The sequence below is a fragment of the Lissotriton vulgaris genome, chromosome 8, assembly GCF_964263255.1.
Source record: "Lissotriton vulgaris chromosome 8, aLisVul1.2, whole genome shotgun sequence".
Classification (NCBI taxonomy): domain Eukaryota; kingdom Metazoa; phylum Chordata; class Amphibia; order Caudata; family Salamandridae; genus Lissotriton; species Lissotriton vulgaris.
Window position 1 is genome coordinate 18,774,214 of NC_141696.1, and position 16,762 is coordinate 18,790,975.

Here is a 16,762-nt window from a genome sequence, read left to right on the forward strand (position 1 = left end):
AGACCCTAACAACACCAACATCCCTACGCTCCTGGACAACATGAGCAACCTCTGCCTCTCTCAGCTGGTCTCCACCCTCAAGCTCATCGCAGGACACACACTGGACCATATCTTCTCCTCCAGTAACAGAATCAGGTTCTCCCTCACAACGGAACAAACTGAATGGACTACAACATTGTCCCTTTCACCCTCACCGGCTCACCAGTACCTCCAACCAGACCATCCACTGACCTAGCTGAAAACGGAATAAAATCACGAAACCCCTCTCGACCTCTGCCCTCAAAGCAAACAGTCTCAACCACTCCGACAACATCGAACACAAAGTCCAGAACTTCTTGAAGTGGACACCATCGCCCCTATGAAAAACACCCACAACAATAGACCATCAAAACGCGCCACCTGGTTCACCCCCACACTACAGGCCCCCAAACATGACTACAAGAAACAAGAAAGATGTTGGTTCTCCAACAAGAACCCCTCTGATCTCTGTTCCTTCAGTACAGCCCTCAACAACTACCACCAACATCTCAGAGAAGCCAAGAAGGATGCCCTCACTAACCACATCGATGCAAGCACCAACCATGCTAAAGCACACTTCACCATCCTCTGAGAGTTCTCCTGCCCAGATGTCACCAAAAACACAATTCATCCCTCAATAGCTTTCTGCAACACCCTAGCAGGCTACGTCTATAAAAAGATCACAGACATCTACAGCCACTTCGACCCCCAGCCCACCTACTTCACCCACCCCCATGCACACACTGACAGCCCCTGCATCCACTGAGTATTCGACTGGAAACAAGTCTTGATCTAAGACACTACTGTCATCACAAACTCAATCCACTCTGGTGCACACTTGTACCCCTGCTCTCACCACATCTACAACCTATGGAGCGAAGAGATCAGCATCATCCTCACAGAGTTCCTCAACACATCCATCATGACAACCACTGTCCCCGCCACATGGTAGTATGCAGAGGTCAAGCCACTCCTGAATAAACCCTCCACCAATCCCAGAAAACTCAAGAATTACCAACCCATATCTCTACTCCCTTCCCTGCCAAGGTCTTAGAGAAAGCCATCAACCACCACCTCACAGAATACCTTGAGCAGAACAACATCCTCAACACCACCCAATCAGGATTACAGGCCAACCACAGCACAGAGACTGCCCTAATCGCAGCTACGGAAGACATCAGACTCCTCCTCAACCAGGGGAAAGCGGCAGCCCTTATCTTGCTCAAGCTTTCCATAGCCTTTTACACTGTCTCCCATCACACCCGCATCACCAGACTCCACCACCAAGTCATCCAACACAACACCCTCAACTGGATCACCTCCTTTCTCTCTGGCTGAGCACAGAGGCTCCTGCTACCACCTTTCTCCTTAGAATCCAATGACATCATCTGTGGCGTCCCCCAGGACTCCTCCCTCAGCCCCACCCTCTTTAACACCTGTGTGATTTTTCAAGCAGACATTGCCCACACCCAAGGACTCAACATCATCTCATACGACGATGACACATAGCTCATCCTCTCCCTCATAGATGAAACCAACACCACCAGAGCCAACTTTCAGAGCACCATGTATGATGTTGAAAACTGGATCTGGGCCAACTGCCTAAAACTCAACTCAGAAAATATGGAGGTACTCATCTTTGGAGACAACCACTGCCACTTGAACAACTTGTGGTGGCCCACCACTCTCGGCCCAGCCCCTGTTACTTCCAACCAAGCACGCAACCTAGGAATCATCCTTGACAGCCAGCTAACCATGAAGAACCAAGTCAATGCCATCTCCTCCTCCTGCTTCAACACCCTCTACATGCTCCACAAGATCCCCGATGGATCCCCACCTCCGCCAGGATGACAGTAATTGAAGCCCTGATCTCCAATTGCATCAACTACGGCAATGCACTCGATGCCGGAACCACCACGCAACTACTCAGATGCCTCCAACCCATCCAGAACACAGCAGCAAGACTCATCCTCAACCTCCCCAAATAAATCTGCACCACCCCGACCTCAGAGCCCTCCACTGGCTCCCTGTTCAGAAAAGATACCTCTTCAAGCGCCTTACTCACGCCTTCAAGGACCTCAAAATCCTCGCCCCTCCTACATGAACCATCAAATGAAGTTACATTGTCCCACCAGGGAGCTCTACTCCTCCTTCCTTGCCCTGGCCCACGCCGCCTGAGCCAATGCGGAGACCGTTTCTTCTTCTACCTAGTCCCCAAGTCCTGGTACGACCTCCCTCTTCACCTGTGCACCTGCCTTCGCTTCTAGAATTCACCAAAAAGCTCAAAACATGGCTCTTCGATCAAGGATGGTAAGACCAAGTGCCTGGAAAAACCCCGGGGGGACAAGGTGTGCTTTACGAGAGAGTGCTAATAGGAAGCTGTTTCCCTTACCCGCCATTTCGGGTTTTTGATGATAATAAACTCGGTAAGTGATCCAGGGGGGACTCTGATTTTGGATGACAGTGGTGCCTCTAAAATACTTGATCTTATTCTGAATTTAGTGATCTAGATGGATTATCATACACTAGGATGAGAATAATCCAATATCGTTTGAAGCTGTTGAGAATCATGAATACATGAAGCGAGGGCCTTCACGTGGAAGAGCACCCAGTTCCCACGAGATCTATTGTGGGTGGGGGCAGCCCAAGGTTATAAAGAATAGATGTAGGTTACTCGGAAGTTTTGGCACCAAAGACATTTGTCTTTTTAGACTGTTGTATGTTAGTGATTTTGATACATATGAATATGGACAAGGGCCACTGATATTTTCATATCTTTGTTTTTGTCGTTTTGTTATTGGTTTATGTGTACAGGTTCCCCTTCACAAAGCGAAGGGCTCTATTTTATAAGGTGATATTTCCCTTTTTCACTTCTGGGCTTGTGGAAGGATAAGGGTGGTCACTCAGGGTCACAGAGGTGAGAGTCCTGAAGAAAGCCGGGGCACTGTCATTAGCTGCTGAAACATGTCGACACTTATGCAGGGTGGAGCAGGGGGCATTTGATAAATAGCGTTCCTCTACCTAGCATCCACGATTTCGTTTTAAATTCTGGACAGGGGACCTAATGTTAAAATTGTAGTAAGGATCCCCTGGTACCAGCTTTTATTACCACTGATTCTGGACCATTTTCTCACCTTTTGAGTTTTCACTAACCACTCACTGTATGTTGTATTGTCTTCCCCTCCAGTGTTGGGTGACCACGGCGGTGTGTTAGCAGCCCTATGATGAAGCATGACACTGCTGTGTGTGAGGGCACTTTTAAAAATAAGGTGCTTTTTCCTCTACTTACTATTAGAAACCTTGTATGATTTATTTTCATCCCTCTTCCTTTTTGTGATATAAGTCTGAGCGGGAGGCCGAAGGGGGTCTTGTTCCTCTCACCCCTCTGTTCTAGTGTGTTTTAGTGCTTTAGAAGAACCCTATGATTGGTGGTTGGTTGTATACTGGTTACCTACCTTCCTTTTTCTGCAGATTGCATATAGGTCAGTTGAATGTTGGCTCTGTTACAGCCCCTATTCGACTGGGGTCGGATGCACTTGTTATTGTCAGGTACTTTACCCACCCTACCTGTTATCCAGGTGTACGTGTGACCTTACATCAGGCCTGCCATCATGTCCAAGGAAGTGTGTACTATAACCGGAATCATCACAGCCAATCCGGAGCGGAGGCTGGGCTCTGTCTCCCCGGCCGGATGAGTGCCGAGGGGGGTGTACAGCCAGCCCACATTCTTAGTGGAGCAGATCACTCTGCCACCCCTGGGCCACCGTCTCTGTGAGACCACCTCTTTCCTGCTAGATCAAGGCGAGGTGGACATAATGAAACCCCTACTTCATTCAAGAGACGGTGAAGCAAGGCAGGGGCATTCTGCTTATAGTAACTGCAGCAGGAAGGAAGACCGGTGCAGGGGGACATGAATGGGGCAGGGGGCAGCAACGACAGGCATTTGGGGCTACACACAGACCTGGGACCCCAAAACAGGGTATCCCACCCTTCTCTGCAAATGTACCTTTTACATTCAGAGGAAATTGTGGGGCACAATCATGATGGAATATTCAGATTTACTCATGGATAACGAAAGAGAGAGAGAGGGGGAGAAAAAGAGAGAAAGAGAAACAAAGAGAGAGAGAGAGAGAGAGAGAGAGAGATTAGAAATAGAGGGGGAGAAGGGGAGAGTGCGGAAATGAGAGAGAGAGAGAGATTTAGAATGAGAGAGAGTTAGAGATAGTGAGAGACAGAGAGGCAGACAGAGAGATCGTCATGCTAACCTCAGTGTACTTTACTTTGCTCCCACTCACCTCCACCTCCGACACATCTTGATCCACCAACACACCCTGTTAAGGGGACACACCTCTGACGCCCTGGGCATGGGCGAAGAGACCAACACTCACGAGTACACTTTCCGAACCCTAGGAGACTGCCTAAAAACCCTGATAAAAAAACACAGAAAATGATTAAAAGCAAACTCCAAATATTCATTCCAAAATACAACCCTGTGTTGCCATTTTCAACCATTGTTACCATCACTTCACCCTTATTGTGACGAGACGTCAGTCCCAACACTTGTAGAACAGGAAAAGAGGCCAGCTGCCACCCACACATGTTGTGACGTCAGAGGACACGTCTTTTCTTCTCCAGGGGTCGTTGCATGTTTCACCTTGGCTTCCCGGCTAGTTCACGTCTTGCAGCACTGAGAGGGTGAGTGGACCCTGCTCTGTGCATTCCCAGCAGAGCTCTTACTAACAAGTGTCCCCTGAATCCCCCACCTGCCTTAGACACACAGGGGGACCCCTCACACACAGCTGCCCCCACTCCACCCTGTGGAGCACATTCATGACATCATCAGTGCATCACGTCTGTCACTGGAGGTATCAACTGCATTTCCAAGGACCTTCACGTTTCATGTGTATTTTCATTTTTAGGTCAAGCCTGGGCAGCGCATGCGCTGCTCTGCGAGGAATGCTGTATTTGAGTATGGACTCGAAGATCAACCCACTCTCCGCCCGTATTTTTAATTGGCGTGTGTCATTGCCCTTCGTAAATGCTGGTTTCTGATTCGTTATGAGGCTTGTTAGTCCCTCCTTAGTACCGCCTTGTCTTCATTTGTAACCGCCCGTTAGGACTGCCCCTTTTACATCTGTTGTTACACCGTATGTCTGTATTTAGCCTGTAGGCATTATTTTCTTTAATGAGTTTCTCCTACTGCAGGCACGACATGCTTTTCTTCACCATTCAGCGCGCCATGTGCGCTTTCACTTTCCACGCAGCCCGGGACAATGGCAGACGCTACTTTGAAATGAAATAGGTCTCATATTTATAGGACCTACTGGCATTGTAAATGACAATGCCTTTTATTTATTTGTCAAATATCAAAACAGATAAATAAAATGCATTCTCATTTACAGTGTCAATAGCTTACACTCCCGCAAATGTGCGACCTATTGTATTGCAAATGTTTGTTATGCAAGCTTTAAATGACAGTGGCATCGGTCTGCAGGTATGTCCATGGTATAAAACAAAGCATGCAGACCTTGACTCCTGCTGCAGCTGCCCCCTGTGGCCTCACTCACTTCCTGACACAGGCTGGTGACCTTTAAAGTCCAAGTTGATGTATGTCTTGACCCCGGTGACCCTCTCCCAGGTGCACCCAGGGGCTCCCCATCTGCACATACACTTGTGGTGAGGTGGATATAAAACAGCAGAGAGACTTTATTCTCCAAGTTATACCTAGGCCAAATCGACTGACACCTTCCCACAGTAGTAGAGCTAAACTGAGGGTAAAGTCCCTACATGTTTATGTAGTACCTATAAGGACAACTGTGAAACATGTGTTCATTTAGCTCGCCCCCCCACCTGCCACCTTAACCCCTTCCATGCTCATGACGAACCCCAGCCGTCATGCACTACGGTGCTCGTGTGCTGATGACGGCTGGGGTTCGTCACGGCCCGCCCCTGTGCGTGCTGTTTACAGCACACCAGGGGAATCGCGGCCGCATCGAAGGGGTTAAATGTGAACAGTAATTTGAGAAGTTTCCCAACCACTCTCAACTATTATCAACAGAAAGAATTAGAAACAAGTAACAATAGGCAATAAAGAACAAATACATAAAAACAATGATCCATAAATGTAAATGTTTGCAAGAAATGTTTATGTCCATGTGCTTAAGAAGGTGCAGCTCACCATCAGCCTTGAGCTGCTCTAGTGAAGGCACAATGCATGTGTGGATACAGCCTTGAGCTGCATTAGTGAAGTCACAATGTATGTGTGGATACAGCCTTGAGCCGCACTAGTGAAGTCACAATGTATGTGTGGATACAGCCTTGAGCTACGCTAGTGAAGTCACAATGTATGTGTGGATACAGCCTTGAGACGCACCAGTGAAGTCACAATGTATGTGTGGATACAGCCTTGAGCCGCACCAGTGAAGTCACAATGTATGTGTGGATACAGCCTTGAGCTACGCTAGTGAAGTCACAATGCATGTGTGGATACAGCCTTTAGCTGCATTAGTGAAGTCACAATGCATGTGTGGATACAGCCTTGAGACGCACCAGTGAAGTCACAATGTATGTGTGGATACAGTCTTGAGCCGCACTAGTGAAGTCACAATGTATGTGTGGATACAGCCTTGAGCCGCACTAGTGAAGTCACAATGTATGTGTGGATACAGCCTTGAGCCGCACTAGTGAAGTCACAATGTATGTGTGGATACAGCCTTGAGCCGCACTAGTGAAGTCACACTGTATGTGTGGATACAGCCTTGAGCTACGCTAGTGAAGTCACAATGTATGTGTGGATACAGCCTTTAGCTGCATTAGTGAAGTCACAATGCATGTGTGGATACAGCCTTGAGCTACGCTAGTGAAGTCACAATGCATGTGTGGATACAGCCTTTAGCTGCATTAGTGAAGTCACAATGTATGTGTGGATACAGCCTTGAGCCGCACCAGTGAAGTCACAATGTATTTGTGGATACACCCTTGAGCCACACTAGTGACGTCACAATGCATGTGTGGATACAGCCTTGAGACGCACCAGTGAAGTCACAATGTATGTGTGGATACAGTCTTGAGCAGCACTAGTGAAGTCACAATGTATGTGTGGATACAGCCTTGAGCCGCACTAGTGAAGTCACAATGTATGTGTGGATACAGCCTTGAGCCGCACTAGTGAAGTCACAATGTATGTGTGGATACAGCCTTGAGCCGCACCAGTGAAGTCTCAATGTATGTGTGTATACAGCCTTGAGCCGCACTAGTGAAGTCACAATGTATGTGTGGATACAGCCTTGAGCCGCACCAGTGAAGTCACAATGTATGTGTGGATACAACCTTGAGCCACACTAGTGACGTCACAATGCATGTGTGGATATAGCCTTGAGCTGCACCAGTGAAGTCACAATGTATGTGTGGATACAGCCGTGAGCCACCCAAGTGAAGTCACAATGTATGTGTGGATACAGCCGTGAGCCACCCAAGTGAAGTCACAATGTATGTGTGGATACAGCCTTGAGCTACGCTAGTAAAGTCACAATGCATGTGTGGATACAGCCTTTAGCTGCATTAGTGAAGTCACAATGCATGTGTGGATACAGCCTTGAGCTACGCTAGTGAAGTCACAATGCATGTGTGGATACAGCCTTGAGCTACGCTAGTGAAGTCACAATGCATGTGTGGATACAGCCTTTAGCTGCATTAGTGAAGTCACAATGTATGTGTGGATACAGTCTTGAGTTGCACTAGTGAAGTCACAATGTATGTGTGGATACAGCCTTGAGCCACCCAAGTGAAGTCACAATGTATGTGTGGATGCAGCCTTGAGTTGCACTAGTGAAGTCACAATGTATGTGTGGATACAGTCTTGAGCCGCACCAGTGAAGTCACAATGTATGTGTGGATACAACCTTGAGCCACACTAGTGACGTCACAATGCATGAGTGGATAGAACCTTGAGCTTCACTAGTGAAGTCTCAATGTATGTGTGGATAGAGCCTTGAGCCACACTAGTGCTGTCACAATGCATGTGTGGATATAGCCTTAAGCTGCACCAGTGAAGTCACAATGTATGTGTGGATACAGCCTTGAGCCACACTATTGACCTCACAATGCATGTGTGGATATAGCCTTGAGCTGCACCAGTGAAGTCACAATGTATGTGTGGATACAGCCTTGAGCTACGCTAGTGAAGTCACAATGCATGTGTGGATACAGCCTTTAGCTGCATTAGTGAAGTCACAATGCATGTGTGGATACAGCCTTGAGCTACGTTAGTGAAGTCACAATGCATGTGTGGATACATCCTTTAGCTGCATTAGTGAAGTCACAATGTATGTGTGGATACAGTCTTGAGTTGCACTAGTGAAGTCACAATGTATGTGTGGATACGGCTTTGAGCCACCCTAGTGAAGTCACAATGTATGTGTGGATACAGCCTTGAGCTACGCTAGTGAAGTCACAATGCATGTGTGGATACAGCATTTAGCTGCATTAGTGATGTCACAATGTATGTGTGGATACAGTCTTGAGTTGCACTAGTGAAGTCACAATGTATGTGTGGATACAGCCTTGAACCGCACTAGTGAAGTCACAATGTATGTGTGGTTACAGCCTTGAGCTGCACCAGTGAAGTCACAATGTATGTGTGGATACAGCCTTGAGCCGCACTAGTGAAGTCACAATGTATGTGTGGATAGAGCCTTGAGCTGCACCAGTGAAGTCACAATGCATGTGTGGATAGAGCCTTGAGCTGCACTAGTGAAGTCACAATTTATGTGTGGATACAGCCTTGAGCCGCACTATTGACCTCGCAATGCATGTGTGGATATTGCCTTGAGCTGCACCAGTGAAGTCACAATGTATGTGTGAGTACAGCCTTGAGCCACACTATTGACCTCACAATGCATGTGTGGATATAGCCTTGAGCTGCACCAGTGAAGTCACAATGTATATGTGGATACAGCCTTGAGCCGCACTAGTGAAGTCACAATTTATGTGTGGATACAGCCTTGAGCCGCACTAGTGAAGTCACAATTTATGTGTGGATACAGCCTTGAGCTAGGCTTTTGAAGTCACAATGTATGTGTGGAGACAGCCTTGAGCCGCACTAGTGAAGTTATAATGCATGTGTGGATACAGCCTTGAACTGCACCAGTGAAGTCACAATGTATGTGTGGATACAGCCTTGAGCTGAGCTAGTGAAGTCACAATGTATGTGTGGATAGAACCTTGAGCTTCACTAGTGAAGTCTCAATGTATGTGTGGATACAGCCTTAAACCACACTAGTGACGTCACAATGCATGTGTGGATATAGGCTTGAGCTACGCTAGTGAAGTCACAATGCATGTGTGGATACAGCCTTTAGCCACACTATTGGCCTCACAATGAATGTGTGGATATAGCCTTGAGCTGCACCAGTGAAGTCACAATGTTTGTGTGGATACAGCCTTGAGCCACACTATTGACCTCACAATGCATGTGTGGATATAGCCTTTACTGCACCAGTGAAGTCACAATGTATGTGTGGATACTGCCTTGAGCCACCCAAGTGAAGTCACAATGTATGTGTGGATACAGCCTTGAGCTACGCTAGTGAAGTCACAATGCATGTGTGGATACAGCCTTTACTGCATCAGTGAAGTCACAATGCATGTGTGGATACAGCCTTGAGCTAGGCTTTTGAAGTCACAATGTATGTGTGGTTACAGCCTTGAGCCGCACTAGTGAAGTTATAATGTATGTGTGGATACAGCCTTGAGTCACACTAGTGACGTCACAATGCATGTGTGGATATAGCCTTGAGCTGCACCAGTGAAGTCACAATGTATGTGTGGATACAGCCTTGAGCCACCCAAGTGAAGTCACAATGTATGTGTGGATACAGCCTTGAGCTACGCTAGTGAAGTCACAATGCATGTGTGGATACAGCCTTTACTGCATTAGTGAAGTCACAATGCATGTGTGGATACAGCCTTGAGCTAGGCTTTTGAAGTCACAATGTATGTGTGGTTACAGCCTTGAGCCGCACTAGTGAAGTTATAATGTATGTGTGGATACAGCCTTGAGTCACACTAGTGACGTCACAATGCATGTGTGGATATAGCCTTGAGCTGCCCTAGTGAAGTCACAATGTATGTGTGGATACAGCCTTGAGCTACGCTAGTGAAGTCACAATGCATGTGTGGATACAGCCTTTAGCTGCATTAGTGAAGTCACAATGCATGTGTGGATACAGCCTTGAGCTACGCTAGTGAAGTCACAATGCATGTGTGGATACAGCTTTTAGCTGCATTAGTGAAGTCACAATGTATGTGTGGATACACTCTTGAGTTGCACTAGTGAAGTCACAATGTATGTGTGGATACAGCCTTGAGCCACCCAAGTGAAGTCACAATGTATGTGTGGATACAGCCTTGAGCTACGCTAGTGAAGTCACAATGCATGTGTGGATACAGCATTTAGCTGCATTAGTGAAGTCACAATGTATGTGTGGTTACAGCCTTGAGCTGCACCAATTAAGTCACAATGTATGTGAGGATACAGCCTTGAGCCACACTATTGACCTCACAATGCATGTGTGGATACAGCCTTAAGCCGCATTAGTGAAGTCACAATGTATGTTTGGAAACAGCCTTGAGCTAGGCTTTTGAAGTCACTATGTATTTGTGGAGACAGCCTTGAGCCGCACTAGTGAAGTTATAATGTATGTGTTGATAGAGCCTTGAGCTGCACTAGGAAGTCACAATGCATGTGTGGATACAGCCTTGAGCTACGCTAGTGAAGTCACAATGTATGTGTGGATACAGCCTTGAGCCACACTATTGTCCTCACAATACATGTGTGGATATAGCCTTGAGCTGCACCAGTGAAGTCACAATGTATGTGTGGATACAGCCTTGAGCCGCACTAGTGAAGTCACAATGTATGTGTGGATACAGCCTTGAGCTAGGCTTTTGAAGTCACAATGTATGTGTGGCTACAGCCTTGAGCTGCACTAGTGAAGTCACAATCTATGTGGGGCTACAGCCTTGAGCAGCACTAGTGAAGATATAATGTATGTGTGGATACAGCCTTGAGTTGCAGTAGTGAAGTCACAATGTATGTGTGGATACAGCCATGAGCGGCACGTGTGAAGTCACAATGTATGTGTGGATACAGCCTTGAGCCACACTAGTGAAGTCACAATGTATGTGTGGATAGAACCTTGAGCTTCACTAGTGAAGTCACAATGTATGTGTGGATACAGCCTTGAGCCGCACTAGTGAAGTCACAATGTATGTGTGGATACAGCCTTGAACCACACTAGTGACGTCACAATGCATGTGTGGATAGAGCCTTGAGCCGCACCAGTGAAGTCACAATGTATGTGTGGATACACCCTTGAGCCACACTAGTGACGTCACAATGCATGTGTGGATACAGCCTTGAGCCGCACCAGTGAAGTCACAATGTATGTGTGGATACACCCTTGAGCCACACTAGTGACGTCACAATGCATGTGTGGATACAGCCTTGAGACGCACTAGTGAAGTCACAATGCATGTGTGGATACAGCCTTGAGCCGCACCAGTGAAGTCACAATGTATGTGTGGATACACCCTTGAGCCACACTAGTGATGTCACAATGCATGTGTGGATACAGCCTTGAGACGCACTAGTGAAGTCACAATGTATGTGTGGATACAGCCTTGAGCCGCACTAGTGACACCACAATGCATGTGTGGATGCAGCCTTGAGTTGCACTAGTGAAGTCACAATGTATGTGTGGATGCAGCCTTGAGTTGCACTAGTGAAGTCACGATGAATGTGTGGATACAGCCTTGAGCTACGCTAGTGAAGTCACAATGCGTGTGTGGATACAGCCTTGAGCTACGCTAGTGAAGTCACAATGTATGTGTGGATACAGCTTTGAGACGCACTAGTGAAGTCGCAATGTATATGTGAATAGAACCTTGAGTTGCACTAGTCAAGTCACAATGTATGTGTGGATACAGCCTTGAGCTACGCTAGTGAAGTCACAATGTATGTGTGAATACAGCCTTGAGCCGCACTAGTGAAGTCGCAATGTATGTGTGAATAGAGCCTTGAGCTGCACTAGGAAGTCGCAATGTATGAGTGGATACAGCCTTGAGCTGCACTAATTAATTCACAATGTATGTGTGGATGCAGCTTTGAGCTGTACATATGAAGTCACAATGTATGTGTGGATATGGAGTCTTGAGCCGCACTAGTGAGTTCACAATGTATGTGTGGATACAGCTTTGAGATGAAGCAGGAAGTCACAATGTATGTGTGGATACAGCCTTGAGCTGGGCTAGTGAAGTTACAATGTACGTGTGGCTACAGCCTTGAGCCGCACTAGTGAAGTCACAATGTATGTGGGGATAGAGTCTTGAGCTGCACTAGTGAAGTCACGATGCATGTGTGGATATAGCCTTGAGCTGCACCAGTAAAGTCACAATGCATGTGTGGATACAGCCTTGAGCTACGCTAGTGAAGTCACAATGCATGTGTGGATGCAGCCTTGAGCTGCGCTAGTTTAAGTCACAATGTATGTGTGGATACAGCCTTGAGCTGCACTAGTGAAGTCACAATGTATGTGTGGATACAGCCTTGAGCTGCACTAGGAAGTCACAATGCATGTGTGAATACAGCCTTGAGCTGCACGTGTGAAGTCACAATGTATGTGTGGATACAGCCTTGAGTTAGTGAAGTCACAATGTACGTGTAGATATTGCCTTGAGCTGCACTAGTGAATTCTCAATGTATGTGTGGATACAGCCTTGAGCTGCGCTAGTGAAGTCACAATGTATGTGTGGATACAGCCTTGAGCTGCACTAGTGAAGTTACATTGTATGTGTGGATACAGCCTTGAGCCGCACTAGTGAATTCACAATGTATGTGTGGATACAGCCTTGAGCTGCGCTAGTGAAGTTACAATGTAGGTGTGGATACAGCCTTTAGCCGCACCAGTGAAGCCACAATGTATGTGTGGATACACCCTTGAGCTGCACTAGTGAAGTCACAATGTATGTGTGGATAGAGCCTTGAGCTGCACTAGGAAGTCACAATGCATGTTTGAATACAGCCTTGAGCTGCTGTGAAGTCACAATGTATGTGTGGATAGAGCCTTAAGCCGCACTAGTGAAGTCACAATGCATGTGTAGATATAGCTTTGAGATAAAGCAGGAAGTCACAATGTATGTGTGGATACAGCCTTGAGCTGCACCAGTGAAGTCACAATGTATGTGTGGATACAGCCTTGAGCCGCCCTAGTGAAGTCACAATGTATTTGTGGCTACAGCCTTGAGCTGCACTAGTGAAGTCACAATGTATGTGTGGCTACAGCCTTGATCCGCACTAGTGAAGTCACAATGTATGTGTGGCTACAGCCTTGAGCTGCACTAGTGAAGTCACAATGTATGTGTGGCTACAGCCTTGAGCTGCACTAGTGAAGTCACAATGTATGTGTGGCTACAGCCTTGATCCGCACTAGTGAAGTCACAATGTATGTGTGGATAGAGCCTTGAGCTTCACTAGTGAAGTCACAATGCATGTGTGGATAGAGCCTTGAGCTTCACTAGTGAAGTTACAATGCATGTGTGGATATAGCCTTGAGCTGCCCTAGTGAAGTCACAATGTATGTGTGGATACAGCCTTGAGCTGAACTAGTGAAGTCACAATGCATGTGTGGATATAGCCTTGAGCTGCCCTAGTGAAGTCACAATGTATTTGTGGCTACAGCCTTGAGTTGCCCTAGTGAAGTCACAATGTATGTGTGGATACAGCCTTGAGCTGCACTAGTGAAGTCACAATGTATGTGTGGATACAGCCTTGAGCCGCACTAGTGAAGTCACAATGTATGTGTGGCTACAGCCTTGATCCGCACTAGTGAAGTCACAATGTATGTGTGGCTACAGCCTTGAGCTGCACTAGTGAAGTCACAATGTATGTGTGGCTACAGCCTTGATCCGCACTAGTGAAGTCACAATGCATGTGTGGATACAGCCTTGAGACGCACTAGTGAATTCACAATGTATGTGTGGATAGAGCCTTGAGCTGCACCAGTGAAGTCACAATGTATGTGTGGATAGAGCCTTGAGCTGCACCAGTGAAGTCACAATGCATGTGTGGATACAGCCTTGAGCCGCACTAGTGAAGTCGCAATGTATGTGTGGCTACAGCCTTGATCCGCACTAGTGAAGCCACAATGTATGTGTGGATACAGCCTTGAGCTGCACTAGTGAAGACACAATGTATGTGTGGATACAGCCTTGAGCTGCGCTTGTGAAGTCACAATGCATGTGTGGATAGAGGCTTGAGCTGCACTACTGAAGTCACTATGTGTGTTTTACACTAGTGATGTCATTAAGATGTATTTGTACATAAGGATGCTTTTTAGAAATATCAACTTGGAAGGCCTATTTTCCTGACAGCCTTAGAGCCTCCACTTGCAGAGACACTGACCTGTGACCTCCTGACCCTCCTCACCTGGATAATACTTGTGACCTCAGTCACAGGAGCCGGTGGGCCTGAACACGTCTGATGTTCAGTGCCTCTTGATCACCGAACTAGGAGGCTGTCTGCACCTAAGAAGTGAAAATCTTTCTCTGGGTTGAAAAGTTATAAATCCAGCCTCCTTTAAGGGTCCAGCTTTTTCCTATTCTGTTCTACTCTTAGTTCCACTGCTTTCCCTGACTCAGGTGTCTCATGACAGGTGTTGAGCGGAAACTCAAGTTATGAAGGTTGCATGTTTTCCTGAATCTGCAACTGCTAAAACTAGGACTTGTGCAAAAGTATGCTTTCAATGCTAGCCCAAGTCAATGAAATAAGCCTTTAACTGCAAGTCCAGACAGCCAGTGCTTGTGTATGCTTTCAATGCTAGCCCAAGTAAATGAAATAAGCCTTTAACTGCTAGTCCTAGGGGCCTGTGCTAGAGTCTGCTTTCAATGCTAGCCCAAGTCAATGAAATAAGCCTTTAACTGCTAGTCCTAGGGGCCTTTGCTAGAGTATGCTTTTAATGCTAGCCCAAGTCAATGAACACAGCCTGTGACTACTTGTCCTAGGGGTCTGTGCTAGAGTATGCTTTTAATGCTAGCCCAAGTCAATGAAATAAGCCTTTAACTGCTAGTCCTAGGGGCCTGTGCTAGAGTATGCTTTTAACGCTGCCCAAGTCAATGAAATAAGCCTTTAACTGCTAGTCCTAGGGGCCTTTGCTAGAGTATGCTTTTAACGCTGCCCAAGTCAATGAAATAAGCCTTTAACTGCTAGTCCTAGGGGCCTGTGCTAGAGTCTGCTTTCAATGCTAGCCCAAATCAATGAAATAAGCCTGTGACTGCTAGTCCTAGGGGTCTGTGCTAGAGTATGCTTTCAATGCTACCCAAATCAATGAAATAAGCCTGTGACTGCTAGTCCTAGGGGTCTGTGCTAGAGTATGCTTTCAATGCTACCCAAATCAATGAAATAAGCCTGTGACTGCTAGTCCTAGGGGTCTGTGCTAGAGTATACTTTCAATGCTACCCAAATCAATGAAATAAGCCTGTGACTGCTAGTCCTAGGGGTCTGTGCTAGAGTCTGCTTTCAATGCTAGCCAAATCAATGAAATAAGCCTGTGACTGCTAGTCCTAGGGGTCTGTGCTAGAGTATGCTTTCAATGCTACCCAAATCAATGAAATAAGCCTGTGACTGCTAGTCCTAGGGGTCTGTGATAGAGTCTGCTTTCAATGCTAGCCAAATCAATGAAATAAGCCTGTGACTGCTAGTCCTAGGGGTCTGTGCTAGAGTCTGCTTTCAATGCTAGCCCAAGTCAATGAAATAAGCCTTTAACTGCTAGTCCTAGGGGCCTGTGCTAGAGTCTGCTTTCAATGCTAGCCCAAGTCAATGAAATAAGCCTGTGACTACTTGTCCTAGGGGTCTGTGCTAGAGTATGCTTTCAATGCTAGCCCAAGTCAATGAAATAAGCCTTTAACTGCTAGTCCTAGGGGCCTGTGCTAGAGTATGCTTTTAATGCTAGCCCAAGTCAATGAACAAAGCCTTTAACTGCTAGTCCTAGGGGTCTGTGCTAGAGTATGCTTTCAATGCTACCCAAATCAATGAAATAAGCCTGTGACTGCTAGTCCTAGGGGTCTGTGCTAGAGTCTGCTTTCAATGCTAGCCAAATCAATGAAATAAGCCTGTGACGGCTAGTCCTAGGGGTCTGTGCTAGAGTCTGCTTTCAATGCTAGCCCAAGTCAATGAAATAAGCCTTTAACTGCTAGTCCTAGGGGCCTGTGCTAGAGTCTGCTTTCAATGCTAGCCCAAGTCAATGAAATAAGCCTGTGACTACTTGTCCTAGGGGTCTGTGCTAGAGTATGCTTTCAATGCTAGCCCAAGTCAATGAAATAAGCCTTTAACTGCTAGTCCTAGGGGCCTGTGCTAGAGTCTGCTTTCAATGCTAGCCCAAGTCAATGAAATAAGCCTGTGACTACTTGTCCTAGGGGTCTGTGCTAGAGTATGCTTTCAATGCTAGCCCAAGTCAATGAAATAAGCCTGTGACTGCTAGTCCTAGGGGTCTGTGCTAGAGTCTGCTTTCAATGCTACCCGAATCAATGAAATAAGCCTGTGACTGCTAGTCCTAGGGGTCTGTGCTAGAGTCTGCTTTCAATGCTAGCCAAATCAATGAAATAAGCCTGTGACTGCTAGTCCTAGGGGTCTGTGCTAGAGTCTGCTTTCAATGCTAGCCCAAGTCAATGAAATAAGCCTGTGACTACT

General features: G+C 46.7%; 1 protein-coding gene across 3 annotated transcripts in view; it reads right to left on the reverse strand.

Moving 5' to 3' along the window:
- LOC147693250 (uncharacterized) overlaps nucleotides 1-16,762 on the reverse strand; it is a 61,092-nt gene that overhangs the window by 2,063 nt on the left and 42,267 nt on the right. For all 3 annotated transcript variants that reach the window (XM_086933646.1, XM_086933647.1, XM_086933648.1), the window contains one exon: nucleotides 4,314-4,445. In XM_086933646.1, the coding sequence (XP_086789772.1) occupies nucleotides 4,314-4,445 (132 nt within the window). The remainder of the gene's footprint in view (nucleotides 1-4,313; nucleotides 4,446-16,762) is intronic.